Source organism: Mauremys mutica, chromosome 1 (genome assembly GCF_020497125.1).
Source record: "Mauremys mutica isolate MM-2020 ecotype Southern chromosome 1, ASM2049712v1, whole genome shotgun sequence".
NCBI lineage: Eukaryota > Metazoa > Chordata > Testudines > Geoemydidae > Mauremys > Mauremys mutica.
In genome coordinates, this window is record NC_059072.1 from 40,476,668 (window position 1) to 40,503,524 (window position 26,857).

The window sequence follows — 26,857 nt, forward strand, 5'->3', positions numbered from 1 at the left end:
CAAGTCATGAAATTCAGGGTAGTTGAAAACTCCCGTATTTCCACAGGAAAAAAGAGTGAGAAAATATAAAAGAGGTTAGGTCTTGTATATGATGATTTTTGAAGGTTTCTCCTTAGAGATCGAAAGCCAGGGCCGAGAGCATTATGATGAGCCATACGGTATTAGGTAATTTTCATGTTGGCCTTGATATGTTATTGAACAAGTAGTGAAAGTGTCTTTTTAAAATTAATAAAATACCAAGATCTAAAAGTCGGTCACTTTTACCTTTACACACGCCTCTTGTTAGCATATGCTTCCTTGAACTCTTAAGATTTTTGTTATTTTCCTTCAACCAATCCTTTATGCAGTGAGAAAAATGCAAGATTATTGATGGACTGACACATAATTTGCTGTTAAAAATGATTAGTATATTATGACAAAACATTCCCTAATTTAAAATAATGTATACCCAGATGACAACCTGAATTTGGTTTTGTTCTTATGGAGGTTGGGGAGACAAACATACAAATGTGATAGACCTAGAACTTAGCTTGGCATAGGCTAACACCTTGCACAGTACCTCTGAGTAAAAGCACGTTTTAAATAGCCCAGACAGACAAAGCGTGGAAGGGGCAATGAAGGGATAGAGAGGTAAATTGCCTTGCTTGGTGTTATGTCACAGGTTAGTGACAGCTGGGAATAGAACCCAGGTTTCCTAGTGGTATGTCTGCACTTAAAATGCTGCTGTGGAGCTGCTGTAACATGTCAGTGTAGATGCTACCTATGCGGACAAGGGCTTCTCCCCTTGGTGTAAGTCATCTCCTTCCTGAGAGGCAGTAACTAGGTTGACGGAAGAATTCTCCCATTGAGCTAGTGCTGGTCTATGCTAACGGTTAGGTTGGCATAGCTACACCTCTCAGGTATGTGGATTTTTCACACTTCTGAGACGTAGCTATACCAAAGTAAATTCCTAATGTAGATCAGGCCTAAGTCTTTCTCTTATGCCTTACGTATTGGCTTACAGTACCTTTTTGACCAGCTAACGGTCTGCTTCCTCATTCCCATCTTACTTTAAAGCTATACTCCTGCACAGAGGTTTTACTTGTGCCTGCTGCTCCATTAAAGTAACAAGGATGGGTTGATGATGTTCTAATAAATTTCATTTAGCAACTGAAGATGTGGGTAAAGCACTTCTGTTATTACCATGCAAGTGTATGGCATTAACTTTCTCTCATACTTTCTGGACTGAACTGGAAAAAAATAAACCAAAAATAAAGGGAAGAGGGTGAAAAGTTTAGGAAAACATACTTTGGACTCCACCATCTAATTTTTTTATTCTATGTAATTTTTATCCATAGGATTATATGGAATTGAGCTATTAACATTTTGCAGCTCATGTGTCTAACAGTTTATTAAAACGTTTTGGGAAAGGACCATATCTATACTCTTTACAGCAATGAACACATTGGCAGTTTCAGTTTTTAAAATATATTTTTACCGAGCATGCTTTTTAAACCATGTTATTAAGAGTTTCTGATTTGAAATTGAAAACACATTGAGCAAAGGCAATTGGCAGTATTCCTGGATTAAATTTCTTTTTGTTGCACTTATCCTTCTTGCTGAATTAGATGTAATGGGCAAATATTATGTAGATATTAAATTTTAGAGGAGCATAATGTTAGTTGTACTCACATTTGAGCATGCTGGAGCTGTGAAATTAACAAGGAAGCCAAGCAACTAGAGCCTAGTTGTCCCCTGTGCAGGAAGGTGAGAAGTTCAGGTGGCTGCTGCCCACTCCTGACAGGGAGATGAGAAGCCTGGGTGGCTGTCCCCCACTCTCAGAGATGAGAGCCCAGGGGGCAGCTGGGCTCCTGGTGGAGAGCTGCGTGGAGCTCTCAGGCCCCAAACACTGCCCCTCTTGAGTCTGTGGAAGCACTCCTGGTGAGGATGTGCATCATGGACAGAAGGAGGGTAGTGTGGACATCAGCCACCTCGGTAGTTACTGTGGTGGCTATAAGCTGACCTTTAAGTCTGTTGTGTAGACATGCCCTTAAGGATTGCTTTTCTGTTGCTCTTGAATATTTTTCTGTGTAGGGTTGGATGCTTCAAAAACATGTAGATGTTTGAAAATCTTCTTCAAAGCTTAGAATCTTTATTCCAATAGCCAGAAGTCCCTTTTATGCTAGATTGTCACAGTCCGTACTTGTTGATTGTATCAGGAAGTGAAGAATAAGGCCTCCTTTACTAGTCCCTGTTCAGATTGTGCCTGAGGACGTTGGGAAGCCTGTAGTGACTGCTTGTCTGATACTCCTCTCCCCACAAGAAGGGGGTGAGGCCTAGGAGCAGTCTTGGCTCCCCACTTAAATTATTGGCCAAAGTAGTTGGTCAGTCACATGGGGTGAATAGGCTTTTCCATGAAAAGGGATGAAGTAACTTGCTTCCTCCTCTGAGCAGGAGAGAAATTGTGACCCTAAGTCATCATTAGTTTTCTGGTCTGCTCTGAGATGCAGCTATTCATCACTCTTTATTCAGGGTAGATTATAAAGCTATAGTCTAGCCCTTGGTGTTTTGTCCTCTATTTAACTGTGGGTGGGGAGGGGGTTAGCCTTGACATCTATTATGCTATATGAATAAAGGCATATGAAAGACCCCTATTGTGCCCAACTAAAAATAATCTATCCTAATGCAGAAACTAATTTCACAATGTTTGGACAGTGTCTCCAATGTTGATTAAGTTCTTATGAAGAGATTTTCATAAACGGACAAATTTCTTAATCGGAGTCCTTGCATGCAAGTGAAAAATCAGTGAGAAAGTATGGGAAGAAAAGTGTACATCAGTAAGATACAGTATTTTGAATTTTCTCTTGACCCATCCATACTGAGGAGGTCAGCATGTGTAAGATTTTTGTGATTGTGTTGATTTTAATGTTAGAAAAGTGTAAATCAAACTAACTTAAATTTTTATCTCTGCCATTCTATCTACAACTGTATGTTATCCCACTGAAACAAAACAAACTGCCCAAGCAAAAGACTTACTGTCCAAGGAAAAACAAGTGCTATCAACAGCTTTTTTGTGTAATATATTTAACTCTAGTAAATAGATTGAGTCCCTGTTTCATTTTATAGGTATACATATGAACAGCCTCAATTTTTTAACAAACTTTAAAAGCTACTGTCATGAGCATGAAGGTATAATAAAAATGCAAAGAATCTGTGAACCTTCAACCAGCTATTTTTAAAAACTATTCATTTACAAAGTTTTAACAAGTTTACAAATCCTTGCCATGTAAATATCAGAAACAAAACGATCATTACAACAATTAGCTTTTGTTTAATGAGGAATATAGTCATCTGATCTTTCTGTTTAACAGGGTGTTACTGTGTTACAGACTGAGCATCATTGCAACACCTGTGTGTTGATTCTCGTGGTTTGATCAAACTGAGTGAAATCTCTGTATACGTATAACAGACCAGGCTTGTCTAGCAAATATTAATATTAAAAATAAATAAATAAAATTGGGCAGGAGTGCTGTTTTTTCTCCAGTTTTAATGTACTTTGAGTATTAAAAAAATTTCACCAGTTTTCTAAATATCCATCTGTCCCCCCTTTCTTTCTCTCTTTCTTTCTCTCTCTCTTTCTCTCTTTCTTTCTTTCTCTGGGTACATAATTGGTGTGTTAACTTTTCCATAAACACAACCTCCCTTCTTTTTTCCAATAAGAACTCTGTGGTTGAGCTATTTTTCTTTTTTCCAATAAGAGGCTACCAATAGCAAAGCAGCTACTAGCAGATGAGAGATTAATTTTTCATTTTCTCTTGTGACCATTTTCATTAGGAAGCCCTAGGAGGATTACCAAAGAAGCATTTGGTAATAAATATCCAACACTCCATGATACTTAGTTATGGATAGGGGTCTACCAAATTTGCAGCCATGAAAATCATGTCACGGACTGTGAAATCTGGTCTCTGGCCGCCCAGCTCTGGAGGCAGTGCCACTTGCCAGCAGCATGGAGAAAAGTAAGGGTGGCTATACCATGACCCTTAATAGGGTTGGGGCCACTAGACTGAGAAATGCTGCAGAGAATTCAGACATTTTTCATGGGTTGGTCACCATGGGTTGGTCGCCATGAAAATTGTGTGATTTCTTTGTGATTTAAGTGGACCTACTTATGGATTGCATCCCAGTACTTTCTAATGACTGGACATGTTGACCATATATACATACAAATCTTCCCTTTCATCACAATTTCTATATTAATCACCATTCAGCTGATATTCGTTTTTTAACCTGATTGGTGCGAGGTACCACTGAAACGGTACCTTAAAGAAATTTTCTTTTTTTCTTTTACAGACTGAGGTTGTCTTGTTCTCTTTTCCAGATCAAATGCCATTTCTCTGTGGTAATTTTGTCTAAACTGGTCCTTCTCCCAGCTGTCATATATGAACTTTCTTTTGTTGGGAAAGATGTCTGCAAAGATTGATATCAATTAATTATGTTTTTTGTTTTCTAATTGACCAGATGTCATTGCTTCTATTAAAGTTCGCTTTCTGTATAAAACAGGTTTTCTAGGAAGTTATAATGCCTGACTTGAAAGTACTGGTACCAGGGGAGAGCAGACCAGTTTAAGTTAGTTTTGATCTTTAAATAAGTTAGAAGAGTTTCTTTACTGTGTAGCTAGCCAACCGTGTGTATTTCATGGCTTCTCCAATTTTTGAAGTTCTCTGATTTGCAATGTGGGTTAAGATCAGGATTATTTGCAATGAGTGTCATTGGCAAGGGAAAATAATTTCTTACGTCTAATTCTATTCCAAACCTGTAGAGTAGCCTTTGCTAAAGAATGTGTATAAATTTCTGGAGAGTGTGTTTTTTGTTCATTAAGCCTAGTAGCCTAGTGATGTCTACATTGCTGCAATTTTCTTGTTCAATAAAGACCCAGTGTTGGCTGGGTTAAAGTGTCCCCAATCCATTACTGCTTTGAGCTGGCTGGCTTGATAGTACCAGAGATTATTTGGAACAGGTAGTCCACCCTGTTGAATGGGACTGTACAAAATATTTGCACTCACTCTTGGTCTTTTCTTATTCCATATAAATTCTAACATTCTCTGTATTCCTGTTAGGGTTTTATCAGAAATTACTACAGAAAGATTTTGAAACAAGGAAGATATCCATGGCAGAATGTTCATTTTAACTCTGGTTATTCTTCTCCACCAAGAAAATGTTTTGTTCCTTCAGCATTCAAGGTCTTCTTTCATTTGCTGAAGGAGTAGTTTGACATTTAAATCAGAGAGCTCTTTTTAGGTTGTTTGAGATTTGAATTTCCAAATATCGTATAGAATTTGTTGTCCAATTGTACCTACATGTTTTCTGGAGGTGTTACTTTTCAGAGTCTGGCAAATTTGTAGCTAGCATTTCATATTTGGCATAATTTGCTTTAAATCCAGATGCTTTCCCAAAGTCCTGGACTTTGTTAGAAACTAATTTTAGGTAAATATTTGGCTTAAATAAAATTATTACATCATCTGCATAGAGTGCTATTTTCTTATGTGCTCCTGCAGGTTTTATTCCTGTGATTAATTCCTTGTTCCTTATCTGCTGAGCAAAAGACTTCATGGCCAGTGCCAAAATTACAGATGGCGACTAAGCAAGGATTTAATTCAAATGGGAGATTTAACCCCATTACTTGCACAACTGCTTTTGTGCTGGTGTAAAGAGCAGTTATCCATTTAAGGAACTGGGGGTCCTGTATAGGACAAGACTTGAAACAGCAAGTTGTTCTTTGAGGAGTGTCCCTGTGGGTGCTCCACTTCAGGTGAATATGCATCCCTGCACCTTTGGGCTTATCTACACTACTGCTTAAGTCGATGCAACTTATGTTGCTCAGGGGTGTGAAAAAAATCCCGGTGATCAACGTAAGCTACATCGACTTAAAGCTGTGTCTACACCGTTCCATGTTGGTGAGAGATGCTCTTCTGTCTCCATAGCTTCCGCGTCTCATTGAGGTAAAGTAATTATGTCGATTGGCGAGTGCTCTCCTGTCAACATAGCATGTCTTCACCAGACACGCTACACTGGCACTGCTGCAGTATGGTAGTGAAGACAAGCCCTCAGCTTGGAGAATTTCAACAATAGTACTTGTCTGGGTTGCTCTCCCCTCTCTCACACCATTGTCAGTGCCTATATTGTGTGCGTGACAGTTCCTTGTCAACCATCCTTGGCCTGAGATGGAGCTTCCAGCAGTGTGAAAACTGATAGCTTTATTTAGTGTTTAGAATAGGTTTTTAAGAGTAGTCTTAGGGTATGTCCATACTACCCGCCCGGGTCAGCGGGTAGCGATCGACTTCTCGGAGTTCGATATATCGCGTCTCATCTAGATGTGATATATCTAACTCCGAACGCGCTCCCGTCGACTCCGGAACTCCACCACCGCGAACGGCGGTGGCGGAGTCAACGGGGAAGCCGCGGACTTCGATCCCGCACCGTCAGGACGGGTAAGTAGTTCGAACTAAGGTAGTTCGAGTTCAGCTACGCTATTCGCATAGCTGAACTTGCGTACCTTAGTTCGAACCCCCCCCAGTGTAGACCAGGCCTTAGTATACTAGTTAGAATCCCTTTTTACTTTCCCTGTTTGTTTTTTCGTTTAAAAAAGAGAGATATTTTCCTGCCTCTTAGAATAGTTCATGTTCACCCTTAGGGCTGAACCACTATAGTTTGAGCCATTCCAGATTCACTGGGCTTCAAGTGCTGCCTTTCCTGCTGGGACGCAATCCCAGTATTGGATGGGCACTCTCATTGCGTCCGGTGCTTAGGTGAGACACACATCCCACAAAAGTGCTTTCACTGCAGCAACTTAAAGGTTTGCGCCAGGAAACCCTCTTCACAGAGGAAGGCTAATTCCTCCAGAAAAGGTAGCGAGGAAAAGAGCATCAATTTTTCCCCCTTAAAGAGCCACCGAAAAAGATTGTGTCTCCGGCTCATTCTGTATCCTTGGTACCGACCACTCAGCGGCTGAGTACGTACAAGGCACTGGGATCTTCTGGTACCATGCATACTGTGGAAGCCAGTGACCCCAAGCAAGGCGGCTCAGAGTCAAGAGGCAAACAGAGGCCCACCTCCTTTGCTACGGCACCAATGGAGCTGCCTGAAGACGCGATACTGAGGTGCTCCCTGCAGCGCCGCCACCTGCTCCAGTAGCGTAGAGCACTCAGATGTTGGCACCGATGCCCGCAACTGCAACAGTGTTGTTGGCACCAACCACTTCGGCTCCAAAAACAGTGGTACACCATTTCCTGCAATACAAAGATATACTTATTTCATTGACGTCGGAATCACCACTCTGTGGTAACTGATGTATCTCTGGTATGCATGGTACCGTGTCAACTGGCTTCACCTCTGGCCACTCCATTTTCTAATGAGGAGGGTTTTTTCATCTCACCGCTCCTCTGCCATTCAAACTACTGCAACTTTAGGCCCACCTGTACAGCCTAAATCTCACACAGGATTGACACCCAGACCTGGGATGGCCACCCCTGGATGCCACCACCTGTGCCATTTCCCATGCAATGGCCCTGTTGGGACCTCTGGGCAGCATACAGGAGACAATACTCCAGGCCCCTGAACTCCTACAGGGAGGGGATTAGATTTCCTGCACCACACTCAGTGGGGCTACACCATAATTTGCCCTTCCTGAAAATGAGTTTATTGAAGTAGAATATTCTGAGTGGGTTTTTAAAGTTCTGCTAAGGCTTTGTCCTTTTAATGACATTATTTTGCCCTTTGACATTCAAAGATGTTACTTTTAAATAAAAGTAAGAGTCATTGGGAGTAACTATTTAGCTTACTGGAAAAACTTGAAATGTTTAATTCTTTAGCTGTTTGATTAAATGAATCCTTGTGTTGCCAGTATCTCTGGTTTCTGATTATTTTCTATTCACAATTGTGTGCCTGAACATGACTTGGTTTTTGTTCCATATATCTTTCTTGTATTAATTCTCCCCACCATCCCCAGTTCCCTCCCCTCTCCCCTTACTCTAAATCAACAAATAAAATGCCAACATAACATGTAAAACAGTCCCAAAATGATTGTGCTTTGCTGTATTCTCCTTGTGAACACTTGGACTGCTTCTCTAGCAATCCAAAGAAGGTACATTTTCCACCTATGGAACCTTGACCCCTCGCCCTGAGGGATAGATCAGCATCTCATCATTTGAGTTACAAGGAAAATTTAGACATAACCCCTAAAGGCTCTTCCCCATCCCTCTATTTTTTTTCAGTCTCTTTCATCCTGGGGATCCACCTCCATTCCTCCCTTATAGTCCTTTATTTTGTCTGTCAGGGCTGGCCAAACTTACAGACCCTCTGAGCCGCATGTGACAGCCTCTATCCCCACCACTCTGCAACAGGGCAGAAGCCCCAAGCTTTGCCCCCAGTCTCTTAGGTGGAAAATGGGGGGGGAGATGCCACAAGCCACACTTGAACTGTAAAAAAGCCACATGTGGCTTGCAAGCCGTTGTTTGTCCACTCCTGGTCTATGTTTTAAAATGCAGAACACAGCTATTACTGATCATCCCAATTAAAGCATACTTCATACTGTTTTCTTTGTAATTTTAACGTAGTTACTGTTCAGTTGGTCATTCCTGGTGACTCCCAAGAAATCTCTTCTGGTTAGTCTTTAGGTTACTCCTCTAGTATCAGAGTTCTTTTTTTCATTTTCACTTCTGCCATTGCCAGTATGGTCTCTAGAGTCTTACGTTTTTTCTTTTCCCAATTCCCTTTTCCTGGGTTTTATCATTTGCTAAGGGTTTTTCAGTGGCTTATCTGTAGTTACTACCTCTGGAGAGTCTTTTTGTACATTTGAGATTTGGATTTCTATCCCAAGCATCTTGAATGTACTTTCTCCTTGTTTAAAATATTTTTCTGTATAATACTGATTTTTGAAAGCTAAGTGGGAGTCAACTTTTGCAGTGGATATCTGCCCTCCTGAGTGCTGCTGTAATTTTCTCAGTGCTGCTTTTTTTTCTTTTCTTTTTTAAAGTTAGGGCAGAAAGGTCAAGGCCTTTGAGTTTGAGCTCTAAATTCTCTGACTTTTTTTCATAATTAAATTTTTCTGCTGATAATAGCAACATTTCAGCATTAGGTCTCAGGGTTTATTAATTTATTATTATGAGGTCCAGGTGTGTGTGTGGGGGGGCAGGGTGCAGTAGTGCCCCGTGTGCTTTCTCCACCTTTACCTTTTACAGACAGCTCAGCTGTAATGACTCCACAATTTAAACTTTTTACATACCAGATTGGGTTTCCTCCTTCAGCATTTTCAGGCAGTTCCTTAATTCTGATGTTGTTCCTTCTCACTTTGTGTTCTATGTAATCCAATATAAACAGAATCGCACTCTGCTCCAGCTCTGCAAGTCTGTTTCTCTCTGTGTATGTCTGTGCTGTATTTAGACATCTGTGGTTAGCCCACAGTAGCTGAGTTGGGCTTGTGGGGCTTGGGCTTAGAGGCTCTTTAATTTCAGTGTAGACTTTTGGCCTTGGGTTGCAGCCCAAGGTCTGGGACCCTACCACCTTGCAGGGTCCTAGAGCCCATGCTCCAGCCTGAGACCGGAAGCCTACTCAGCACTTAAACAGCCCCTTAGTCCAAGTCAGCTGGCACAGGCCAGCCAGGTGTGGGTATCTACTTGCACTGTAGACTTACCCTCACTTGCTTCTCTTAGGCCATTCTCTAGCGTAGGGCTCGCTATTCCTTCTTGACTGCAAAAAGCTTGGTCGTCATATCATCTCTGATGGAATTATACTCTGAGATCATCTCCAGAATGCCTACTTTGGAAGCCATTTGATTTTCTTCAGCTCTGGCATTTCTGCCTGATTTGGCTGCCGTGTGTTCACTTGGAGTCTGAGAAGTCCCACCACGCTGCCAGAAACACTCTTCTGAGTGAGGTCTCTTTACATTTTCAGATTTTCTTGGAGAATCCATCCTCTGCAACTTTGATCTCTTTTTTGGGGGGAGCTTAGTAGGTTTTGGGAATTGATGGAGGCAGTTTGCTTTACTATTACCTCAGAGCATACGCTGCAGTTAGCCATTTTATTTTCGTCTCCTGTCACAACCAGCCATTTTAGTGAACTCGATTGACTGATCTAATGATTGTTTTTAGGAAAGGTGTTAGCTAGTCAGTGGATTTTAGAGAGACCGAGAAATGTAGTATTGGTTTAATGTTCACATCCTATATCAAGAACTGTAACTTGCATCTTGTCTGGATGATCTAATAGAGCTTCATCTCTAGTTAACTGTAAGGTTATTGACCACTCTTTTAAAAAGCATCTTAGAGGTAGTTTATAATATATTCTAATATATTGTCATATGCAGATATTAATATATCCTGGAAATAATAGAATTGCAGGGAAAATGTGTCCCAGTTCTTAATTTTGTTTTGGTGATTCAATAAGACTCTCAGGATAATACATTTTGAAGGACATACCAGGAGTATTTTTTAACTGGTTGAGGGCTCATTATAAATTGAACATATAACTAATTTCATTTGGAGGGAAGGATCAATAAGTATACTTTTTAGTCTGTTGTGAATATTTACAAGCAAAATCTCATCTGAACTTAAAACACCTTATGCTTCCTTGACCTTTCCATTGCAAGTTATTTTAATATTAATATAGCTGTTTACAATTGAAACATTTAAAGTAAAATTTAAAGTAGCTTAATTTTTTGATTTGTTTACACAGATTTAAATGATCTGAACGCTAATCATATTAAGGTTATTTTGAAAAGTGCTGATCGAATTTCTGTTTTATGTATATCTTTTTTTCAATTTACCAAGCACCCATCTAGCTCTCTAGGCACTTCCCATTTTATAAAAACATATAAAAAGTTCTTTCTACCAATGAAACTCCCAACCCGCCACAAATGAAATTCTCCTTTCATCCTCATACCCTATTTGTTGTTCCCTTATAGAAAATGTGCGGTTGTATAGGCCTTGTAGTGTGTCCTAAAGGTCAGTACATCTGGGATCTGATGGACAAAGTTGAGGGTTGGAGGGAGGCAGGGAGAAGTAACATCCAGAGTTGCAGGTCCTTCATTGAAACTACTCTACCTCTAGCCCCCGGAAAAGCTCTCCCTAATGATATTGTACACTAGGTAACACTCACGAAGAACAAGGTCAGGTGTTGCATCTTGATAATTTTGACGTTGGCCAGTAGTTGGTTTGTTGTTTTCCTAGAAAAGAAATTCATTACAGACACAAAGCACATCTTAAACTTGGGGGCTGCCGGTTCAAGTATACCAAAAGGAGTTAGTTGATCTCTGAGGTAAACCAAGATCCTTAATAATTCTAAGGACATTTATACTGATGTAATAAGATTTGTTGATTATCCAGAGAAAATCCACTACTGGACATGGTAACTGGTGGTTGATTTGGCAAATTAAGCAAGATTTCTCCCTAGTAGGCTGGCTGTAATTATAGCAATTATTGAAAAGTAGTACAAACATGAACTTTAAATTAAAAACTAAATTTGTGGGCACATAATTCAATGATTAGGCTGATATTCAAGGCTCACTTTGAAATTTAAAAACGTAATATAGTAACTTGAGATTTCTAGATGATTAAACAATAACCTTTTGTTTTTACAGACCTTCCAGATGTCAATGATAAACAAAGCCAAGCCGTAAATAATCTCCTGGAAGCCATTTATCCTAGAGTGGACAAACAAGAATATGTAATTAAGCTGGAACCTATAGAAACAAATCAGAATGCTGTGTTTCAGTACATTTCAAGAACTGACAACCCAGAAGAGAACATTGAGATTAGCAGTAGTCCTGAACAAGCTCCATTACAAATACAGGAACCTACCACTGAGCAACCCAAAACTGTTTCAACTCCAGATACAGAAACTTTAGAGTTGCCACCTGCTGATGCTGTAATAAATGTAATACCTACTCCTGACGAACAACCTCCAGCATTAAATCCTGAATTGGACTCTTCTGATAATTCTGATTTTGGCCACCAGTTGATTTGTTGTTTATGTAGAAAAGAATTTCATTCCAGACGTAGTGTACGTCGGCACATTAGAAAAGTACACAAAAAAAAGATGGAAGAACTAAAGAAGTACATAGAAACAAAAAAGAAACCAAATCAGCGCTCTACAAAAGGACGAAATAAGAATGTGCTTGTAACATTAGGTAGAAGTTGTCCTGTATGTTATAAATCATTTGCTACAAAAGCCAATGTAAGGAGGCATTTTGATGAAGTTCATAGGGGGTTAAGGAGGGATTCCATTACTCCTGATATTGCTACAAAGCCTGGGCAACCTTTGTTCTTGGATACAGTTTCTGCTAAAAAATCTTTTAAGACCCGAAAACAAAAGTCTTCCTCAAAGGCTGAATACAATTTAACTGCCTGCAAATGCCTTCTGTGCAAGAGAAAATATAGTTCACAAATAATGCTTAAAAGGCACATGCAAATTGTTCACAAGATAATGCTTTCCGGAAAGAACTCTAAAAGAGAGAAAGGACCCAATAATACTACCAACGGCACAGAAATAAAAGTAAAAGTTGAACCAGCAGATTCTGTAGAATCTTCAACCCCTTCCGTCACCCTTTCTCCACAGAATGAGTTAAAGGGAACAAGTCATTCAAATGAGAAAAAGAACACACCAGCAGCACAGAAAAATAAAGTTAAGCGAGACCTTGAAACCCCTAAATCAACCAATCCATCTGCTGCAGGTGGCCAGCAAAAAACAAGGAAGCCAAAACTTTCAGCTGGCTTTGACTTCAAGCAGCTTTACTGTAAACTGTGTAAACGCCAATTTACTTCTAAACAGAACTTGACAAAACACATTGAGTTGCACACAGATGGAAATAACATTTATGTTAAATTCTACAGGTGTCCTCTCTGCACTTATGAAACACGTCGCAAACGTGATGTGATAAGGCATATAACTGTAGTTCATAAAAAGTCATCACGTTACCTTGGTAAAATAACTGCAAGTTTAGAAATCAGAGCAATAAAAAAGCCTATTGATTTTGTTCTAAATAAGGTGGCAAAAAGAGGCCCTCAGAGGGATGAAGCAAGACAGATTGGTTCAAAACAGGATGTCGCCTCTAACTCACCGAGTAAAAAGTTTGAAGGAGCTGATGTTGGCATAGAAGTAAAAGTCACAAAAAACTTTTCTCTTCACAGATGCAATAAATGTGGAAAGGCATTTGCCAAAAAGACTTTTCTAGAACACCATAAGAAAACTCACAAGGCAAATGCATCTCATTCACCAGAAGAAAACAAAACCAAAGGCAGAAGTACAAGATCAAAAGCTCTTGTCTGGTGAGAAACAACTAGTGTTTTGCCTCTATTTAAAAACAAACACCACCACAGCCCCCACCCCCGTTATTTTGTTGCCTGAACATATGCTTTCCAATAGATGATGGTGTAGGAGACCCAAAAGTAATGTGGCTATCACATTTGCCTCTTCAGCAAAATATGTTTTCAGTGGCTTGGAGACAAGTCAATTTCCAAACTACTTCTTTTTTTCTTCAGGAAGTTGCAACCTAATAAAGTTAGGCTGTACAGTTCTTCTAAACTGTTTTAATATTATAAAAATCAATTTATATTGGCTTATGTTTACAGTAGACATTTTAATTAGTTTTGCACTTGTTTGGTACTTGTTCACATGGTTTATCCTGCTAATGTACACATTTGTAGGATAGTTACAAAAATATTATGGTACTTTTATATCTGATGTAAAAGTGCATTACAGCAGAGTAAATAAATCTCTACATCTAACTTGGAATGAGCAGCCAGCAGTAAACTTTTATTTTTCTTTTAACTTATTCTATTAAGTTTTCCTCACTCTCCCAACATCATGGTATAATCCTAAAAGCATCTCTTTGCATGAGTAAGCGTTTCCAGGATAGCGCCTTAAATATGAATGTTTTTTCTTTATTGTGATGACTTACTGTTTTTCCGCAGTCCTGCTTTATAGAAAAAATGGTGGCACAGGTAGTCTTCTAATTATAAAATATATTTCTTGGTTAAATGGAAATAACCTATAGATGGCCATTTTAGATTTCAGAATCATCATGAAGGCTTTTTGGATATTGCAGATATTTGTAATAAAAACAGGCGTGGGTGTGGGGAGGGGAAGCAGTCTTCAAATTATTACTTTGGAACTCTCTCCTTATAATAAATACCTGTTAATTGAAAATAAGGCTAAATACATATACCTTGTCCTGTATGTGCTATTGACTTCAACTCAGAAGTGCTCTCTTCCCGAAGACAACTGTCTTGGTATACCTTCTGCAGTGGATTACCAGTCAGGCATACGTAGGTGGGTTTTCAGTGGTTTGGCAACCACTTTCTGCTAAAGAAAATGCAACTTAACAATGAGCTGGGTTCTCTCTTAAAATCCCACTAATCTTGTCTGAGGAAGAGAATGTTTTTAAATTTTTTGTTTATGGTAAATTTTAGGTACCACCTTGCATTTAAAAATAGTTTCACTGTTGTATAACTAGTAAACAAGTTGTTTTGGTAAACTCAAAATATTAATTTATTCCCATTTCTCCTCAGATAACTTCAAGTGATGTACAGAAAGTTTGGAGTTCATTTGAGTGGAAAGACTTTAATTTGGTGTTAGAACTACTAATATCTTGAAAATGGTACCATAAGAAAAATGAGGAAATACTTTAGTAAACTATTGTTTTCTTACTAAATTAATAACTATTCTCATGGCTTGTTGTGACAGTGCCTCATCCCAACACTGTCAGGTAACTGTTGATTTGCAATGCACAAGCTGCATCTATAGACTAGCAATTAACTACCCTTGTCTCTAAGCAGTTCAGCAAAGTTATCAATAGAAAATGAACTTTCTGTGCTTTAAAAACAAAAAACCCTTTACAAAAAGCTTTTTTTTGAAGAAAACTTATTTTTATTTAGGAAATCAACTTGAGAGGTCACCACAGATACTGACCTTAGTACTGCTAATACTGATGAACCAATTCTGTGACTTTTTATGTGGTATTCTACTTGGCTGGCAAACTTTTGCTTTGTTATGTACTGTTTTAAATTTATTACAAATGAATGTATAAGAGCAAACACCATATTAGTGTATATTGGCTGAATTGTTCTAATTTTTAGTAATTGTCATAACTTCAGTTTGTTCAGTTTGACTAATTTCCCAACTTTTGGGTGTACTGAATTTCACTGTACTAAAGTTGCTGCAGAGATATTGCCAATACTTTTTTTTTTTTTCATGCATGGTTCATAGGACAGCCTTTCATTTGTAAACATTTAGGAAGTTTACAAAAATACCTACATCCCCTATTCCATATTCTTTAATTTTGTGTTTAAATTTTATACACAAGCACTTTAATGATAGTTGCAGTTAATTTTTCAGTTATTGTTTTAAAAAACACACTAATGTTAATATGAAGGTAGTGAATATTTTCTGATGTTTTATAGACACAGACAATCCATGCACAACCACTTCTTATAATGCTAGTTTTATTTCTTTAAATATTAATAAAAGGGAGGATAGTGTGAGAGAAACTCAGAATATTTTTTTCTCGCAAGATCTTAAATGACCACTTTAGGTAGCACTTGACTTTATTGTAGGATTTGCAAAATGCTTACTGATCCTTTTGTCTATTTTATAATCAAGATATTAGCAAAACAGTAGCACACCTGCCATTATGGAAATCTTGGCAGGCTTCTGTGCATCAATTTTTTTTTACTTTTTAGAAGATATTTTGTTTAGTGATTTGTGTCAAATTGCCACAATTTGAAAGGTACTGTACATCAGAAGAAATACCATGTTTTTATAGAGGTTCACTCTCTTGCTTAGGGAGGTGCCTTGTCATATATACTTTTTGTATTAAAAAAATCTAAAAATGTTGATCACAAGGTCATCGATTAAAAAAAAATGCTTTTATGGATAGAAGAATGTTTGGCCTTTTTAGTGCTTTGCACTAAAAAAAATACACTGTGAATGGGAACTGGACTATAACTGTTGCTGGAAATGTTCTATATTGAATGTACATGCTCTTGTTTGGATAAATGTACTGTATTTGGAAATAAATCAGACTGGAAGTTACTTTAACAAAGTGTGCTTAGAAAAAAAGGTATATTCTAGTGAAACTGGAATGCCTTTCTTCAGTCATAAACCAATTCAATTACTACCACCAGCTACACTTCAACATTTGCATTTCTATAAACTTTATTTCTCTATCATTGGGTCTGGTTTGTTGTATTATTCCACTGGAATTAAAAATACTTTTTGCCTTATGAGAAACTTAGCAGTTGCAGTGAACCCTTTTTTCCTACACTTATAGTGACCTCCATTATGTAATTAAGAAATCCTTGTCTAATCTTAGTTTTTTGTCACTTGTAAAAACTATCCTTGTCTTGATTTTAGTTAAGCAGAACTTTGTTATGGTCCTTGTTAATAGAGTTGTGAATCAAATACTGATGCTCAGGAAGAATGAATGTAGATTTTTATAAGAAGGTAGGATCCTTGTTTTTTATATAAAGAATGAGCGAGGCTTTTGTAACAGTTACCCATTTTCATTTGGTTAGAATATGCACAGAGAACCCCTACTGTTGGCTTATGATTTTAATATATTAAAAAGTAGGTTGCCCTTACGTGTCCAGCTCCTTAACACCTATTCCGGGATCTCTGTGTTAAGATCAGGAAAATAAAATGCAGGAGCGGCGGTAGAGTGACTGGAGGTTATTCAGCTAATTTTAGTATTGTAGTGAGGCTTTGTGGTCTTACTGTGCTACGTCCTTCATGTCTGCCGTAAGAAAAAAAAATTGAAGTATTCATAAAGATTTTTATAGATCTTGTGTTTAACATGCACTTTAATACAGGAAACTTTCTGTATTAAGTGCCATTTTGTTTGGTAAGTAACTGGACCTTAACAAAAGGACCCTGAAATATAATAGCTTTTAAATTATCCAAAAGCATAGACCATTTTTTTACATATTCCTTTAGCTTTTATAACAGGATCTGTTATCCCAGAGCCTCTTTCCAGTACAGTTTCCCTCTTCTATACCATAAATATCTCAATTCTTCTTCTTGCCTTTCCTGGTATCTTGTTCCGATTCCAAGTGACTTAAAAGTATCCGTATTCTCAGAACTATTCAGGAGATTACATTGTAAATATTTTTCCAATACACCTAAATCATTTTATAAGTTTAAACCTAATCAAATCATTAACTTCTAGAATTAGCTAGGCAGTTACTTTTTTTTTTAAAGGTATTAATAATGAATCATTTATGTTGAAGGATTTAGATGGAGGAAAAGTAGTATGTTGTAAATGTGGGGTTTTTTTTGTTTGTTTGTTTTTCCTGTTGGGGTGAGAGGTCAGTAGGATAAGAAATCATTAAGGTAAGACAAGGGCTGGCTCCAGCTTTTTTGCCGCCCCAAGCGGCAAAGAAAAAAAAAAAACCTGATTGAGCTGCTGCCGAAGTGCTGCCTATGAGGAAGAGAGGGACTGAAGGACCCGCCGCCGAAGACCCGGATATTCCGCCCCAATAACGGATGGAGTGCCGCCCCTTTCTGTTGGCCACCCCAGGCACCTCCTTCCTTCGCTGGTGCCTGGAGCTGGCCCTGGATAAGACTCCCTTGGTGAGATACCTATGGGTCTAAACTCTGGCAGGGACGCTGGTTATAGGTGATGATGAGATCAGAAATGTGGGCAGTGTGGTGTGAGAGGCCAGGAGGTGTCATAAACTTGAGTGAATCATGAAATTTGAGAGGATAGATGAAAGGGTTTGTACCATTATGAGAACAAGTCTTTTGGGGTTATGAGGTGGGGATGATCTTGAATTCTCTCAGCTAATTTCATGGAAGTGGGACTGATTGGACTGGGATGCAGAGACAATGGGAGTGGGTGATTGTGTTGATGTTGCTCTCCATATTTGGCAATAACAGCAGAGTGACGATACACACATTTATAGACCTGCCAGGGATCAGTGCAACAGCCAGAATGAGTATGGGTGATGGCGTTACACAAGTGAAGAGCCTACAAATCCATGAATCTCTGGGGCAGACCTTCAGGTGGCTCTGTGAAGGTGCTCCAAATCTGCCTGTAGGAGGGTCCAAGTTTCTGACCTTTGTAATAAAACAGGTAGTACACAGGCTTGATCCTGAACTTTGTCTCAGTGCAAAGACACTTTTGCATCCATAATCAAGACATATACTTCATAAGTATCAGAGGGGTAGCCGTGTTAGTCTGGTTCTGTAGAAGCAGCAAAGAATCCTGTGGCACCTTATAGACTAACAGATGTTTTTGCAGCATGAGCTTTCGTGGGTGAATACCCACTTCTTCGGACTTGCATCCGAAGAAGTGGGTATTCACCCACGAAAGCTCATGCTGCAAAAACATCTGTTAGTCTATAAGGTGCCACAGGATTCTTTGCTGCTTATACTTCATAAGGAGGCAGCAAGACCTATTTGCTGAAGAACATCTGGTTTGCTACTACTATTTGAACTCTGCTTGTTATGTAGATGAATTCATCAACACTCTCCATGGTACTCGATTCCACCTGCACTGAGGTTCTGGTAGGCCAGCTCTGAGGTTCTGGACCTTGATCTAGTGCCAGGAGATAGTCAACCCCATAGTGCAGGTCGTGTCTTGGAGGGGAGGGCTGAAATTCTCTGACTTTTCCACAAGCAGGGTGATATCACTGGTGTAGTCTTGGTCGGTAAACACTTCTTGACTAGTCTTTGTTCCAATGTGTGGAGTGGCAAGTCCTAATGTCAAAAGCTGTGAATTGGTGCTGGTGTGAAAATTGTGCTCCAGAGTTAGCACAACATTTTGAATACCAACTCCTTTTAGCATAAGCGAAGGTGGAGACCTGTCAACTGAATCAAAAGCTGCTTTGAAACAGCAGTTAAATCCTTGGTGCAACTGAGTCAGAAACCAGAGGGTAAAGTACTAGCAGAATGTGATCAATGGCTCCATGTCTAGTTGGCAGCCGGTATCAAGCGGTCGGTCCTGGGGCCGGTGTTGTTCAACATCTTCATTAATGATCTGGAGGATGGCATGGACTGCACCCTCAGCAAGTTTGCAGATGACGCTAAACTGGGAGGAGTAATAGATACGCTGGAGTGTAGGGATAGGATACAGATGGACCTAGACAAATTAGAGGATTGGGCCAAAAGAAATCTGATGAGGTTCAACAAGGACAAGTGCAGAGTCCTGCACTTAGGACAGAAGAATCCCATTCACTATTACAGACGAGGGACCGAATGGCTAGGCAGCAGTTCTGCAGAAAAGGACCTATGGGTTACAGTGGACGAGAAGCTGGATATGAGTCAACAGTGCCCTTGTTGCCAAGAAGGCTAACGGCATTTTGGGCTTTATAAATAGGGGCATTGCCAGCAGATCGAGGGAAGTCATCATTCCCCTCTATTTGACATAGGTGAGGCCTCATTTGGAGTACTGTGTCCAGTTTTGGGCCCCACACTACAAGAAGGATGTGGAAAAATTGGAAAGAGTCCAGCGGAGGGCAGCAAAAATGATTAGGGGGCTGGAGCACATGACTTATGAGGAGAGGCTGAGGGAACTGGGATTATTTAGTCTGCAGAAAAGAATGAGGGGGGAGGGGGGATTTGATAGCAGCCTTCAACTATCTGAAAGGGGGTTCCAAAGAGGATGGATCTAGACTGTTCTCGGTGGTACCAGGTGACAGAACAAGGAGTAATGGTCTCAAGTTGCAGTGGGGGAGATTTAGGTTGGATATTAGGAAAAACTCTTTCACTAGGAGGGTGGTGAAGCTCTGGAATGGGTTATCTAGGGAGGTGGTGGAATCTCCTTTAGAGGTTTTTAAGGTCAGGCTTGACAAAGCCCTGGCTGGGATGATTTAGTTGGGTTTGGTCCTGCTTTGAGCAGGGGGTTGGAGTAGATGACCTCCTGAGGTCCCTTCCAGCCCTGATATTCTATGGTTCTATGAATGGAAAGATGGCATTATAGTCTCCCCGTACAAGCCAAATAACCCCCCCACCAAGTGTAGCAGTTTTCATCGCAGGGCTGTCAACAATGGGCACTATCCTTACTCGCTGGCTTCTGGCTGAGCTGCACTGAGTGTGACTATGGTGGGAGGAAACAATAGGTTGTAATGATGAGGGGGATTTATGTTTTGAGAGGGATGGCATTATGGGGAGGGGGAGTCCCTAAGATGTAAGAGCCCGCCAGTGTGAAGTTCTGAATTGTGGTGAAAAGTAAAGATGGGTTAGGAAGAGTTTATTTTAAGATGTCTTTTTCAGCTAGCCCTGGGTCTTGCTGTTTGGGGTACCTAGTTGCAGCAACTGAATTCCTTTAGAGGTCACTGTCAAATGGACAAAAGTACAGAACAGTGCTGCTGTATGCTGGAATATGTAAGCCCAGGATGGGGTCTGGTTGCAGGGCTTAGTTCCTTGATCTCCGTGACAATTGGGGGAGGGGGAGAGTAATTTTGTAAGGAGAAATCAGGAACAAGATGTTTAATTTCTCTTTATTTTTGGTGTCACCTCAGGAGGCTTAATTGTCAAGAGACAAGGTTCCTGGCTTTCAGTTCCTGATGATAACTCTTAGAGGGAAATAAATCATCAACAGTCTGTGCTTTAATAAAAGCTTCAACTCCTGATCCTGTGCATCACTGAAAACAAGGTAAATGATTCTGCTAGTCTAATGTTACCCACGTGGTGTTAACTGCTATTTGGTACATTATAAACCTAGTGGGACTCAGCAGGGAGGAGGTATGGCCATGCTGATTGCATCCAGCCTAATGAGGTCTCCTTCTCCAAAACTGGATCTGATAGTATGTTCACTTAAGTCTCCCCCCGCCCCCAGTGTAGATCTAGCCTAAGATACGCAACTTCAGCTACGTGAATAGCGCAGCTGAAGTTGGCATATTTTAGGTTGATTTACCTGGCCATGAGGATGGCGGCGAGTTGACCGCTGCTGCTCCTCTGTCAACTCCGCTTCTGCCTCTCACCACGGTGGCGTTCCGGAGTCAACGGCAGAGTGATCGGGGATCAATTTATCACATCTACACTAGACGCGATAAATTGATCCCCAATAGATCGATCACTACCGCCGTTCCGGCGGCTAGTGTAGACGTACCCTTACTAGGAAAGTCCCAGGATGGGATTAAGATGGGACTGGTTTCAGTTTGTTGCTTGACCTGTTACACTGCTATGTCAGTTTGAACTGACTAAACTGATTGCTAGAGTGGCAAAATTTAATTGTTTTCTGATTTCAATTTGCATGTAGATGACGACTTTTTTGGAGTAGCTCAGGATTTCCTGGTCAGTTCATATAGCTCGTCACACTCTGGATCTGGTTTTTGGATTGAGATTGGAAGTTAGACAATTGGCTGTTAATTGTTGATCCTTGACACAAGTTTAACTCCTGTGCTTTGAGGTTGTCAAGGTGAAGGACCTGTTTCGATGATTTGTCCTCAGATTAATGGAACAAGAAAAGATCCAGATTGCTCTGAGGGAGAATCTTGTTTCACTAAAAGACCCTCCTCATGGGCTAGTAGAACAATATACTTTTTGTCCTCCACCATTAATGAGGTGACCCCTAGGCATTCTCTTCATTTTCCGAAATTCTGACTTCATTTTCATAGGTCACCCTTGTTTGTGGCTGTTCAGTGATGAATTGAGAGAGAAAATGGCTAGGGTACTGGTTGTGGAAGTCTCATAATAAGACTGATCAGTTGCAGCATAAAGAATTTTTAAAAACTCTTATGTGGCTGTCAGAAGGCAAATAAAAATTTATTTTCCACCACCACAATATCCACAAAATCTCAGACTACAGATTTGTTTCAGATGGTAGATAATCTGATGAATCAAGACAGTCTGAGCTCACTCACTAGTCTGACTACCCCACATTGTGAGCAAATTGCTAGTCATTTTGCAGGAAAAATTAATCAAATTATGGATGGACTGTCTGTGGTGGCAGAGCAAAATCTTGAAGGAATAAGGGCAACATCTTGCCTGCTAGAGTTTCAACTGGTGCTCCCTGAGGCACTTGAGATGTTGAGAGAACTTTGTCCCTCAGTCTTTGGAGCAGTGCCCTTCCTAGCTGGTGAATTACTGGGTCCCTTGCTTGTGGAGATAATCGGCACCACCTATAGCATTGAAAGAAGCATTAAACAGTAATCTAGTCACCTTTTTAAAAGGTTGAGACCTTTCCTTTCTGATGTGGTCATTGCCATTGTTCATGAGATAACAAAAACGAGACTGGGCTCTACAATGGGCTCTACATGGACTACACCCTTAAGCCATTCAGAAACTGAAGCTGCTGCAGAAAGCAGCAGCTGGCTTACTGAGCAGGGCACCTTGCTAGGAGCATATAACACCAGTGCTCTGAGATCTGCACTGGCTGCCTGTTTTCTGGGTGGAGTTTAAGGTGTTATGACCTGTAAAGCCTTAATGTCTGTGACTGGCTTCAGCCATGGCATAATACCATAGCTGTAGTCAGGAAAGGTGCCTGAATAGGATTCTCCTGGTTACAAAAGAGAGGGTGTGTCTGGCAGCGGGCTCTAAGCTATGTCTACACTGCACTCCCCTGGCAGCTGCACACCCCTGGCAGTGGCATGTGGTGAAAGGCTCTGGCAGCGGGAGACAGTGGGGAAAGGCTCTGGCATTGGGACATTACCCTACTAAAAACCCTACCCTTAGATGGGGGAGGTGCTGCTTGGGCATGTACAGAGCCCTGTAGGATACATACCCACTGGGTTCAGGCATGTCTCTACTTGTTCATGTAGTGTCATTATCTACACTGCTACTTATGCCTTTGCCAGGGGAACGGGGCATGTGGTGTATATACTTTCCACACCACTGTAAGTGGGCAGTGTAGATGTGCCCTGAGACTCTGGAACTTGTTTCCCCATTTGTCTGAAATAGCCCAAATTGGGTGACCTTTCAAGCACCCTGCAAAAGACATCTGTTTGTTGGGGTTTTTGGATAGAGTTGAGGGTATGCTTTCCGTAATGGTGAAGGATTTCTGAACACCATTACTATTATAAAAGCCCAAACCAAACAAATTGTGTGATATTGTGGATTCTTAAATGAGAATATTTGCATAATTGCTGTGGAGGTCACGTAAAATATATGCTTGGAACTTGTAACAAATTACAGCAAATGGGAAAATTACTAACGCTTCCAATCTTCACAAGCAGTCCACTCTTTCACACTTTAAAGATTTAACGGACTGTTTTGTTTTATTGCGATAGTGCCTAGAGGTGCCAATCAAGGATTAGGTCTCCATTGTGCTAGGCACTGTTGTTGCATGCTATCTAAGTACAATTTATGAGGTGTTTGCAATTTGTTACTCTGTCCATGTTCCAAGATACTCAGTTTAATTAGTATTACTGTTTCACAGTCCTAATTTTATAAGACTTGCTTCGTCTATTCTGCCTTGCTACTTGAGATTACATTGGAGTCAAATTTCTATTAGATTGGCAATTTTTGTTCAAATTTTAGCTTTTGAAAAAAGTGTTTTCATGGTAGTCAGTTACTTGCCAGCTGCAATTATATTGAAGCGTGCAATTTCTCCTACCCGATTCCCTTGTTCTCTGTTGTGTTTTGAATTTCAGTGAGCGGCACCTGGCTGGTTGCAACAATATGGCATCAGGTAATCACAGGGAGGAGGTTAGGTCACCTTTAAAAGAAATTTCATATTGCAAAGGGAGTTTTACCCTGGAAAATGCTGGGTTATTTCTCTGAAACTATTCTGAGTTACATGGCTGAAGGCTATGGATTTAAATACTGCAGAAATTGGCCGCCGATTATTGGCGAACAAAGCAGCAGTTAGCATCCTTGACATTAAAACGGCTTAAAACTCAAACACAGAGAAATGAGTTTGGTTTTTTATCTTGATGCCAATTTTATAATCTCAGTATGTTGGTAACTGAAATACGATGTTGGAGTCTAGGCCAAGTGTAGGCCAAGTTTCAGCATAGTGTGAACAATGGATAAGTGATAAACCCCTGGAAACATGAGGCTATAATAGAAATGCTGACTGTCCTTTACTGTAGTATAGCTGTATTAAAACACTTATCTCTGTTCCCATTGCAGTCGAAAATATCTTTTAAAAAGTTCCATTTAAGATTCCTTGAAAATGCTTAGTTTGCCAAGTTTTTATGGTTTTCAGTTTTAAATTATTCATTAGTACATAATAGCAAAAAGGTACAATAAACTCTAAAAGTAGTAATCTTGTTTTGCTTTGAGATTAAACTCTTACATTTCAGCTGATGAATGAGATTTGTTTTTACAAAAACAGAAATATTTTCTCAGGTGTAATTGCCATTAAAACAGTACAGTTGTACTGAGCAAATGTACTACACTTCTGTTTACAATTCCCGAGCTGAAGTCTCTATCAATGTTACTGTGACAGATTTGGAGTTCCTCTGTAATTTATGAATACTGTGTGCTAGCCTGTTTGTTGGGGTGTTTTTTGTATGACTATATTGGGATAGCTCATCAAGACAGAATGCTGAGAGGTGGCTCATCTTCAGTCAAATACTGAAGTTGTTAAGGGACAATGCCACAATTGCTAGCTTTGATTTCCCCTTCTGTCAAGTCAGCCTACAAATTGGTTTGGACTGGAACAGGAGAAGACTTGGAAATATAGAACAAAAGAATTCCCATGGGCTTAAAAGGGACCCTCAGGAGACAGAGGGAGTAATTGTTCCCTGAACCTAACTAGTGTTCCTAGAGAAGTTAAGCCTGCCTAGGTCATCATCAAAGGATGGGTAGAGTAAGGTAGACAGATGTGTGTAGACTTTTCTCAAAAAAGAGAGAATATTATGTTTTGTCTGATCACTCTACATGACTGGGCACCAGAAGTTTTTCTTTAGGAAGTCTGTGACTAATCTCGGACGTGAAGGATAAGAACAATTGATATTCAGGGTATTGTAGTCCAGCACCTGGTAATGGAGTAGGAGAATCTCAAAGTGGGAGATAATCATGTCTTGGTCAAAAAATTTGGCTGTGTGAACAGAGAAAACATCATGTCTTGGAGCTGTTGTGCAGAAAAAGTGGCAAGATTTAGAAATGGTATGGATGCATGATCAAAAGAGGGCTGAGTGAAAGATGAAGCCAATATAATGGGCTTGAGTGACAACGAGACAAGTGACAATTGAGAACCTTTGAAGGTTGCTATCCTGTAAATTCCTTATAGTAGTCTTCTATACAACTAATTCACATAAAAGATTTACTAATACATGTCACCCTTTTATACATCCAAAAGGTGGCAGCACTCCTCATTATTTTTCAGACATATGTAATTCCTATAGAGCAGGGGTCGGCAACCTCTGTCACACGGCTCGCCAGGGTAAGCACCCTGGCAGGCCGGGCCAGTTTGTTTACCTGCCGCGTCGGAAGGTTCGGCAGACCACGGCTCCCACTGGCCGTGGTTCGCCGTCCCAGGCCAATGGGGGCAGCAGGAAGTGCTGCGGGCTGAGGGATGTACTGGCCGTGGCTTCCCACCACCCCCATTAGCATGGGGGTGGTGGGAAGCCAGTGGGAGCCGTGGCCAGTGGGAGCCGCGGTCCGACGAACCTGCCGACGTGGCAGGTAAACAAACTGGCCCGGCCTGCCAGGGTGCTTACCCTGGCGAGCCATGTGCCAGAGGTTGCCGACCCCTACTATAGAGTTCCCCCCCATCTGTTACTTTTAAGGAAGTGCAAGTATATATTATAAATATAAGATTAGCAACCTAAAAGGGAAGAAAACTTGCATTAGAAAGGTCAATGGTGCTTGAGTCTGACAAACAAGTTAGTCATTAATGTGTTTATGGAAAATATCATCTAAATTGTGGCATTTGAAATTCATGACTGACATCTCTCCAAGAATCAAGATTTGTGGTATGGGATGTTTGGCAGGCCTTAACAGCATTCATTCTGTCATCAGTGCTGTAGTTCAGTTTAAGGACAGTGGTGCTGCATAATTCCTTAGTGAATATCAGGATATGAATTGCACCTTATCAGTGTCTTTTACCAGCTCCAAGCTTCATTTACCTTTTATCTCTGCATTTTAAAATAGCAAAATACTTAGTGACAGCAAAATTACATCTCCCTTTCAAAATGCAGTTGTTTTTCCTTTTTGGGGGGAAAAGTCTCAACTAGAATTTTTCATTTTGCTGCCCAAAAGCCAACTAGAAGTACTCTACACATGAGGATGTCTCTTTTCCCAGCCACACCTAGTCAAAGAGCCAGTGCTTCCTTTCAATCCTCCTTCCTGTGACAAGCTAGTGTCCATCTGCCCACAGACCTGCCAGGTTGGAGCTAGAACCATCTGCTTCTCCCCCAGTCCAGTTGCTCATTGTTGCTAATAACATGAGCGGTCCCACAGTAAGGAGCAGTGCTTAATTGTGGTGTCGGGGCTCAAGCAAATTTTTTTTTTTTTACTTTCATAATTGATGAGGCAAGCCCAGAGGTGTTGGGGCTATGAACTGCCATGCAGTGCTGGGGTTCAGCCCTGGCACAAATTAAGGACTGGTAAAAGGAGTATATAGATCACTTCTTGAGGAGCCTAGGAGTTTTCTGGGTAACAATATTTAGCAACTTTTTTTCCTAAGAGCACTTAAAAGTGGATGGCATTGAGGAAGCCAAATGACATTCTTCACCCCGATAGCTGTCTGGTAGACGGGAGAGTAATTCTGAAGCACAAATAGGACTGTAAGCAGAAATTTCACAAGAAAGGGAGGTTCAGCTGCATAACTGTGGGATAGAGAGGGCCTTGAGATACTGTAACTACTGAACTGTCATTGCATCACCTGCTTATCTGTTGTACACTTGTGGGTTAATTGGTAATATATTTACTGTGGTTGCCATTAAGAAATTGACACTTGCCAAGAAATACTAGGCACTTAGTACAGTTTGCTATTCTAAGG

General features: G+C 40.3%; 1 protein-coding gene across 6 annotated transcripts in view; it reads left to right on the forward strand.

Annotated features, from left to right (window-relative positions):
• The window catches only part of ZNF800 (zinc finger protein 800), a 59,588-nt gene that overhangs the window by 17,871 nt on the left and 14,860 nt on the right, over positions 1–26,857 (forward strand). For 2 of the 6 annotated variants that reach the window (XM_044984971.1, XM_044984977.1), the window contains exon 5: positions 11,609–13,295. In XM_044984971.1, the coding sequence (XP_044840906.1) occupies positions 11,609–13,295 (1,687 nt within the window). The other 4 variants (XR_006573108.1, XM_044984990.1, XM_044984996.1 and 1 more) reach the window with 4 other exon arrangements.